Source organism: Populus euphratica, unplaced genomic scaffold (assembly GCF_000495115.2).
Source record: "Populus euphratica unplaced genomic scaffold, PopEup_1.0 scaffold924.1, whole genome shotgun sequence".
Taxonomy (NCBI): Eukaryota; Viridiplantae; Streptophyta; class Magnoliopsida; order Malpighiales; family Salicaceae; genus Populus; species Populus euphratica.
Genome location: NW_011500465.1, coordinates 32226 through 41836, shown reverse-complemented (window position 1 = coordinate 41836; position 9611 = coordinate 32226). Strand labels below are relative to the sequence as shown.

The window sequence follows — 9611 nt, the reverse complement described above, 5'->3', positions numbered from 1 at the left end:
CATCAGATAAGGCTCCCTCCTTGCTAATTTCATTGGCCCAACCAAAAAACCAAAAAAACCCTGAAAATCAAAGGCGTCGTTTACAAGATTGAAAGATGTGTCGTTTGAGTTTTTAATCCACTGCCCAAAATCTGCTTTGTAGTTTTTTCACCCAATTTTTTATGGATTGAATATTTTAACAAATGAATCTGACTTTTTAATTTTATATCAATGAACTGAGTATTCCTCGTATTTTTCAGGTTTTTTCAAGTGAATTTGCTATCAAAATTTTCTTTTTATTTATAATTAATTAATGTGAAAATTTTGTTTAAGAATTAATTAATTTATTATCTATATATCTTTTACCATAAACTTAAGTATGAACAGTAAAAAATATCATAAAAATTATTTTTATGAATCAAAATAAATGGTTTGATAAATAGATGAAATATCAAAGTTTTAATTAATAAAACTACATAGAAAATTGAAATATTGTTCGTCTAAACCACTTGCTATTCATTATAGAACTATAGTTTGTTGAAAATTATAGTAGAGATTATTTTTTAAAATATTTTTTATTTAAAAATATATCAAAATAAATTTAAAAAAAATTATTTTCACATCAATACAATAAAATAATTCAAAAAAATCATATTAAAGAAAAATTCAATTTTTTTCAAGATATGAATTGTTATTGATCCACAAACGCACAAAAAAAAAAGACACACACACATATATATTTATAGACTTAATAATTTATTATAGTCATATCTAGAATGATTATCAATAAATGTTATTGATCGACAAACACATGTGCATACATGTTTGTGTATATAGACTTACTAATTTATTAGATCTTTTATCATTTATAATAAAAGGGTCATAATTATACTTAATAAACAAGTTTCATAATCAAATAGATTAAAATATCTCTTTTTATATGTCTTAGTGATCCTTATTTTATTTATATGACCTAATGATATAGATACCTTTAAAGATACACTAAAATTAAATTTGAATGGTTTGCAACTTAACCTAATAAGAACATACCTTGAAGAATTGATACAATCAAATAATTGATATTTTCTTTCAAGTAACGAGTGTAAAAGTAATAAATAACTTGACATGACTAAAGTTAATCCATATGGAGGTTAAGGATATAGAACCACAAATAATAAAAGAAATAGAATTAAAAATATCCACAAGATGTGATATTAATGTAAGGATTTAATATAAATAAAATAATTATCAATGTTAGAAAATTACTCAACTGGAAATCACTTACAAATAAGGATCTAAATGGATGTTTTATCATTATTGGCTCGGTTTAAGTTATTAACATGAGTATTGTAATAATCTTTAATTATCTTATTTAAGTAACATCAACACTTGTAAATGTTGTCAAATATTCATGATGTTAACTTATATTAACAACAAATTAAGGTTTTTTCATAGTATAAATATCAGTTCTCCATATAAAAGGCTATGAAAGAATAAAGTATTTGTTTGTGTCAAGAATTGTACACCAAGAATCAAGACTCACCATTTAACAAAAAATGTATTAAAATTGATTAAAATAACAACTATAACACATGCTAACAACAAACTTTTTTTTTAATGTAAACATTAAAGTCAAATATATCATTGAGTTCTAGCTTTGTTTTATTATTATTATTATTATTACAGGTGTTTATGTAACTAACATAGTTTTTCTCTGTTATTTAGTGCATAAAAAATAAAAGGTATGGCATTTTGTTTATAAAGAAATCTAAAAATCCTATAAATGATAAAATATGAATTTGCCTTTTAAATAGTATCATATTTATTATTTCAGGAAAATTTTATAAATTTATTTAATCAAGCCCTACTTGATTTTTTCTAGGTCTAGAATTGTAATCCCCTATATTAATTACATTATAGTCTATTTCTAAAACTTATTTACAATCAAGTCACTCTTGATTAATCATCTTATTTTAATTTTTGACAAATAGATCTTATATGTGTGACTCATTAGGTTCTCTAATAAGTTGTTCTAAATATAAATTATGATTTTAAATAAAATAAGATTAAATAAATTAAATAATTTAATTTATTATCAATTCAATAATTAACTGATTTATATTTAAAGATCAAGTACAATGTTTAGTAACCTAATATGATTCCTCAAATATTAAAAAAATTATAAGTGATTTGATTTAACATTTCAGTTACTATTTTCTTAGGTAATTATTATTCCTTCATAAAAAATATTTTAATTTAGATATTATAGCATAGAATATGTCTGTTTTGTTAAATTGTTTTTGTTCTCAACACTATAATCATTGACTTTTAAATAAGATTTAAAATTTTTTGTAAATCTCATTTTACCTTGATCAAGAATCTCATAATCAATATTATTTAAGAACATTTGAAATATTTTCTCTAATTCACTAAGGATGAAAAAACTTTTCTTGATTACTGAAAAATATTAAGATAGTTTATATTATACTCAATATCTTCTTATTTTTTGCCTTTTATTATGACAACGTGCAATCAAGATCAAGACATAACACTTTTTATACAATATAACTTAGTGACTTTAAATTTAATGATCATTTGCATAACTGTTTCATGAACATTTTCATAGACACAAAATGATCTTTTCAAATAAAACTCTTATGTGGGTTATTTTAATGTATATATCATCTAACAAATACTTATATATTAGTTGCAAATATCTTTTATGCTTTAGTTTTTAAAAACAACTGCTTTCTTACATCAAGAAAGAAATATAATATTCATTGGTCTCAACAAATTTAATTAATATTCAATCTTATTAGAACCTGTTGACCAAAATTTTTTATGAATAATGTTTTGATACAATATGAATTTTATAGTTATAACAACTTTATGATTTTCTTTATAAATCAATTTGTTTTAAAGACTTTATCTTTTCTCTAGATTAATTAATAAAATATTAATGAATATTAAAGATAAAAAATTCTTTATTAATAATAAATATATTTTATATGAATAAAATCAGTGTTGCGTATAATTAATCAATTGATTACATGACATTTTCACTAACAAATAAATCATTTCTTAATCTTTTAAATACGTTTATATAATTTATATTATACTTAAGATATATATCAATTTGGTAATCTTGATTAAAGCAATACATGATCGATGTCAAAGTATAGTTCTTCTCATATAAAATAAGTTGTTGATATCAAACTTAATAATTATATACACAATAACAATATAAATCTTTTTATAAATATACGTAATTGGGTAGCTTTTGTCTCAAAAGTTTCCAATCAGTACATGCTCAAGAGTCTCCACATTATTGTAATAAAAATAAAAGGGTATTTTTAATATCTAGGAAATTTATAGTTATGGTAGCGAAGCCTAAATAAATTCCTTGTCGTGATAACTTTCATACATGGAACTAAAAATCATCATAAAGAGTTGAATCTGGGTTTTTTTTTATAATTATAAGAAATAATTTTGAAGTAAAAGAGTACATTAATGATGGTTGAATTATAATTCAACGGCAAAGTTGCTTTTGATTAATGCTCGAGTAAAACCAACCAACCCGACACGGACAGGGACAGGGAATCTTCAGGGAGGAGGGGATTTGAATATGGGAGAAAACATTGGGATTTCTCCTAAAAATCGCTTGTAACATTTTGCGGAAAAAGGTATATAATATTGATAATTACATTTTGATCCATTCAGAACCATCGATGAAGGTAAGTGAAGTAAAGGGCTTAGCTTCCGAGTCAGTGAGTTCTCTCGACCATGACACTCTCCCTGCGAAGCGTGCTCCAGGCCCTGTGCATTTGTATTGCCCATAGAACACAGTCCTGCCAAGAAACAAATCATAGCAAGGAACCCGAATAATTAACGTCATTAGCAATATGCTTCCAAACACACACACAAACACACTCTATCGCAGACAACAATCTAGCTATACATGGGCAAACAAGAAAAGTCAGCATCAACATTTTCTTCCCTTTCATTTGCTAGTTTTCCCCTCCCCCCTAACACGGTGGCCGGAGGCTTTCAGCCTCTCGCGAACACATCCTAAGAAAAACAGTTCTTACAGCGTTATTGTCCTCTCTGTGCTCTCTCTTGGGCAGTGGAGAACCAGATTTATGTCTGCATGTGCATGGCTTATAAGGTTTTGCTGCTGATTTTAACTGTTATACTTCTTAGGAAAAAAAACATAATTTTAGCTCAATAATTTAAATAATTAGGTATAGTTATGAGATATAATTTATATTATTTTTAAATATATTTTTTGAAGTAAAAACTTTTTAAACTTAAAATTTATACAAGTTTATATTACCTTGTATTTAATGTTTTATAAATAAATAAAAATAATAAAATTTAAACTCGTGATAATTTGATTATTAAAATTTTATACCATATTTAAAAAATATTTTAACTCAATAATTTAAACTATTAAATAAAATTTAATATATAATTTATATTATCTCACAGATAATATCCACTTATTAATATTTTTAATTAAATGATCAAGGATAAATAAATATATGCCATGCATGTGGTGAATGACTTGACATTTCTTACTGAATTATAGTTGGAAATGCAGAGAGAGAGAGGGAGAGAGAGAGAAGGAGGGAGAGAGAGATTTACAATTCACGGTTAGGATCTCCCCAATTATACCAGCCCTTGGGAATAATGATGCCGTCCATGTAAGTGTAAGCAAAGACGACCCGAGAAAAGGGGCCCCACGCCCTCCCCAGGTAAAGAGCACCTGAGCCCGTGACCTTACAGTTCACAAATGAGAAGCCCGTGTCTTCTAGAAGACTGCTCCTCCCTTGTGCCGTTAGGGCCCCAGTGAATTGAGCTATTGCATGCACGTGACACCCCTACATTCACACCATATGATATCGTTAATTATTTAATACTGCCATGTAGGACAACGTTACATCAACGACACAACTCCTTACATCCTTAATTTCAGACAAGAGGTTGTAATGATTTTTTTCTTCTTCAATACAATATTTTATGACTTTAGTCATAGCTACCGCCAAATCTAAAACAATCCATGAATTATTGTTTATCCAATACAAATAATCAAAACCTATCTAGCTAATCTAGCTTATTATAATTTTATAATAGTTATTAAATATCTTAATTTACACAAAAAAATAATATTAGTTTTTCAGCTTTTTTACCCTTTTCATTTAATTAAAGGCATCATCACTCTACTATTTCATTGAAAATCTTATTCCAGCTCCTAAAATATTTTTATTCTTTTCATTTAAAATCTTTATTAACTGGAAAGACACGTGTTACAATTAGAAATGATATCTATTGGTGCTGTAAATAGTAAGTTATAGTTTTCATTATTTTATTTCATCAGAATTTAATTGGAATAATGTATATAGATTTATTTGTAATTAAATAGCTATGTTCCTTTCTCAGAAAATAATAATAATGACGATAATAAATCACAATTAAAAGTAATTAATTAGTAATGAATGATTCTAACCTCAAATAAGGACAACCCGTTACCAAAAATGAAATCCACAGAACCTTCAATGTAGCAGTCCTTGTAATAATGCCTGCCCACATGATCATATAGCGTGTCCTGCGCTCCCAAGAATTTGCAACCCAGGAAAGCTGCTGTATCTGCCGATATTCTTAATGCTACCGCTTGCTTTCCCATGGCTCCCGGTGCCGGCAGCGGCGCCGTGTTCTGCACCACAATTTCCCTTACAACATGAAGCACTCAGAGCAAATATAATATGTATTTTGTAGGTTCACAGAAAAATATATATTACCTTGAATGTGATGTTCTTGGCAACAAAAAACGGGGAATTCACAGCAAAAGTAGCCGAACTGTAGGTTCCCATGGGTTGTCCTCTAGCCCCTGGTGTTTGAGCAGTGTCTCCCCATTGAACAATTGTATTATCTGCTCCTGCTCCCTCTATAGTTATGAAGGATTTTAATGGAGGTATATTCACCTTTTCTCTGTAAAAGCATGCAAGAACATCTATCCTTGATCAATTTTCATTAATTTTGAAGGGGAGTTTTGTCAGCCAAAACAAGCTACAGTGTCCTGGTTGATCCAACAAGACTCATACCGACAATTTTGAAAAAAAGAAGACTATATATATATATATATATGCTGGTAGTTTATAGTTGCTTAAGAGTTGTTAACCAAGAAGAAAAACTGGAAATCAAGAAGAAAATTAAAAATAGTTAGATTATCATAAATATAAAAAAATTAAAATAAATATTTTAAATTATGGTTTTGATTTTTCTTACAATGGTTATAATCTTAATATTTTTCTTATTCTTTTAATGGAAAAATCCTCAACATTCTCGACAATGAAGACAGCTTTAATTTTTCATTGAAAATAGACACTGAAAATATTTTTATATATGTTACTAAACAAGACCATGCTTTTGATTGCTTGATAGAAAATCATTACAAGTATATAGAAAAAAACCCAAAAAACACCCATATGTTTGTATTATTTCAGCAAATTAACTCGAGTAAATTGCATTCTCTTATCATAAGTATTACAAGTATAATAGTAATTAAGAGTATTTTGACTTCAAAATATGGTTTATATAATATTTTCATGGACATTAAAGGGATTTAATGTTAAATTACGAAATAACTACCAATTAACAATATTTTGGACAAGTGTAAGAAAAAGAATATTGATTAAGGAAAATAATAAAGTCTTAAAAATTCTTTAGGCATAAAAAATAATATTTATTCATGATAATACTTCAAACATTATAAAACAAATTCATACAATATTCCATCATTAAAAAATTTAGAAATATCTTAATATATATTTCTTATTTTAAGATTTTTAAGGAATTAAGAATTTTGCAATGCGCTTGAAAAATGTTTTTCTAAAGTTCCAGACATTAAAATTTCTAAAAGTGACTAAGAAATTACAAGATATTCGTTTAGAAAAAAAATATGATTTTTTTTAAAATTTTGAGGAAATAATGTTTCTTCGGAATTCTCATAAATTATTATTTTGAAATATTTAAGAAATAAACATTATAACAAAAAACGAAAATTATTGCAATAATGTTTGAAAAATAATTTTAAGTTATAAAAATTCTTTAAAATTTTTCTCCATGAAAAGTTTGAAATTAGTTTAATGTATGAGAAGTCATTAAAATAAATTATTCCTTCAGAGGTTTAGGGATTTTTAATATTTAGATAAATTTAAAGTTTTATTTAAAAAAATTCTTAAAGTTTCAGAGGTCGGGGACCCATGCCACGTGGCCCTATTCTAATCACTGAGATTGAGCTTTAAAATTACAAAGAATTTAACAATATTCCATCCAAAATTGGGAGAATCTCACTTTCCCTGGTGGCTGACATTGTTAGTTTTTTTTTCACTTAATTGCTCTTATTTTAATTCTAAGTGGAATAACATGTACTTATTTTTACTGAAAATAGTACATTTGTTATAGGCTTATAATTTATTCGAACAACAATATGTATTTAATTAATGACTTTATGAAATTCAAGATTAATTATATATATAATGTAATTTGTTGATGAATTTATTATCTCGCTTTATAGCTATGAATTAATAAAGTAAGATTTTTGGATTTTGGAACTCTAAATCTGGGGATGAAATAGTAAATTTGTTTAAATTCCTCGTCAAATGCCTACATAAATAAAATGCAATAAAGACATAGTACTAAAAATAGTTAATTGAAACCAAACCAAACATAAATAATCACATGTCCAGCAATCATATTCCACGAAAGGATATCCAAAAATTTGCATGCCAAATAATCTTTATACATAATTAATGTCAATTTGAATAAAAAAAATTTATCATCAAATATAAAGATGATTTAATTTGAAGCGATTTCATAAAAAATAATTTAATAAAATTAATCAAGTAACAAAATACATCAAAAAATCATCTCAATCTAAAAATTTAATTTTAATTATTATTAGATTAGATTTGATAAATAATTTTATATTATTTTTTAATATAAATTTTTGAGTGAAACTCTTTTGAAAATTTTTACAAACCTTTTGTTATTTTGTATTTAATTTTATTAATTTGACAAGAGAGAATAAAAATATCAAGATTAAATGATGCTAAATAATATAATTATCCCCCCAAAAAAAACTTAAGCTTTTAAATGATATTATAAAAATGATTTTATATTAGTTTCCATACCTTTCAAAATCATTTTTCTATAGAAATACAAAACTGAAGCCTGATAAAAGTTTGAATTAGAGGGAGTGATTCTTTGAACAGCCGTTGTGTTTAGAAATTCAGCTGTGGAACCATCAATTCAATGCATAAGGGTTTGTTATAAGTGATTTCCGGGTGAGTGTTAGGCAGATTTAATGTTGATATTTGAGAGAAAATTGAAAGAAAATCTGCCTTGGAGAGAAATTATGCGATGAATGTTACCGATATCAAGTCAAAGAAACTAAGCCAAAACAAGGATTGATTTCCTATCGCTTCAGAAGGTAAAACAACATAAAAGAACATACACAGACAAACTCCAGAAGTGTTTCAGCAGAATCAGACCAGTTTGTAAAGGCTAATGCAGAACACGCAATGAGGAAAAGATACAGATAATAAATTATTATCATAACCCATTAAAACTCACTTGTAAACTCCTGCACGGATTTTTATGATCACCCTCACAAGATTGATGAAGGGAAGAGAATCAATTGCCTCTTGAATTGTTGTGAAGTCTCCGGCGGATGGATTCTTAGCGACAATAAGGGTGTAAGAAGGGAATATCTTATTCTTTGCTGCTTTGAAAACAGAGTGTTTAAGACTACCAACGAACGAGACCCACTTCATGAATTGCTGCTCCGAGAATTGAACTCTGCTCGCATTCATCATCGGTTGCACTCCTCGGGGATTTCTTGTTCTTAACCCTTTGGTGTGGCATAGTGTTTGGCCGGAATTGAGGAGGAGAATAGTAAGAACGAAGAGGTGCACAGAGTTGCATCGACAGTTTGACATTGCTGCATATGAGAATGAGAGGAAGTGTGAGCTGTGAACAATGGAAAGAATATTAATGCTGGCTGTGGCTGTGGCTGTGGCTTTGGCTGTGTGGTGCTGCTATGTGGTTTATATACCTGATTTGTTTTTTAGGAGGGCAGCCTATTCCACGCCATTTAGGTATCTCTGCATTTGAAAACATAATACCTAGAACCAGAACTACTACCAGCCAATAACATGGTGCCATAACTTGAATCTAAGCTCTTTCACCACCGAACCAAACCAAACCCTATTTTGTTATGGAGGCACCACTATTTTTACTTTACGTGGAAAGGGGTGTCCACAATCATACACATGAGGGAAGTGATCACGGGCGGCGCTTCCGCTAGGAGACAGAGAGGAGCGAACAATCTAGGCCACAAATGGTAGCACTTTTTGTCTTAAAAAAATGGATAGATACGATTTCAAACAGCCCGTATTCTTTTTTCTTCTTGTTTTTGTGCTCGTGAACCTCTGCTTCTGTTTGTGTGTGGAGGTGAATATTCGTTATGGAATGATGGGCTTTGTTTCCCTGCATACCCTCTTCTGGGGCTGTTACGTGCCTGTATCTGTATCATGACATTGGCCACGAATAAAACCTAATTAATTGGACTA

The 9611-nt window shown here is 28.0% G+C and overlaps 1 protein-coding gene across 1 annotated transcript; it reads right to left on the bottom strand.

Moving 5' to 3' along the window:
* Window positions 1-3489: 3489 nt before the first annotated feature.
* On the bottom strand, window positions 3490-9411 carry LOC105114863 (Pectin lyase-like superfamily protein). The gene is made up of 5 exons (XM_011011561.1): window positions 8614-9411; window positions 5778-5967; window positions 5486-5692; window positions 4624-4859; window positions 3490-3827 (listed from the first exon to the last, which is right to left on the bottom strand). The coding sequence occupies exons 1-5, from the start codon at window positions 8976-8978 to the stop codon at window positions 3680-3682; spliced, it is 1146 nt and encodes a 381-aa protein (XP_011009863.1). The 5' UTR covers window positions 8979-9411; the 3' UTR covers window positions 3490-3679.
* Window positions 9412-9611: the final 200 nt, after the last annotated feature.

Excerpts from the sequence above, each read along its gene's own strand:
- LOC105114863 (XM_011011561.1), bottom strand. The coding sequence starts at position 8,978 with ATGTCAAACTGTCGATGCAACTCTGTGCACCTCTTCGTTCTTACTATT. Across the intron at positions 4,860-5,485 it reads ACGGGTTGTCCTTATTTGAG|GGGTGTCACGTGCATGCAAT; the intron begins GTTAGAATCATT and ends GTGTGAATGTAG. Across the intron at positions 3,828-4,623 it reads GGAGATCCTAACCGTGAATT|GACTGTGTTCTATGGGCAAT; the intron begins GTAAATCTCTCT and ends GTTTCTTGGCAG.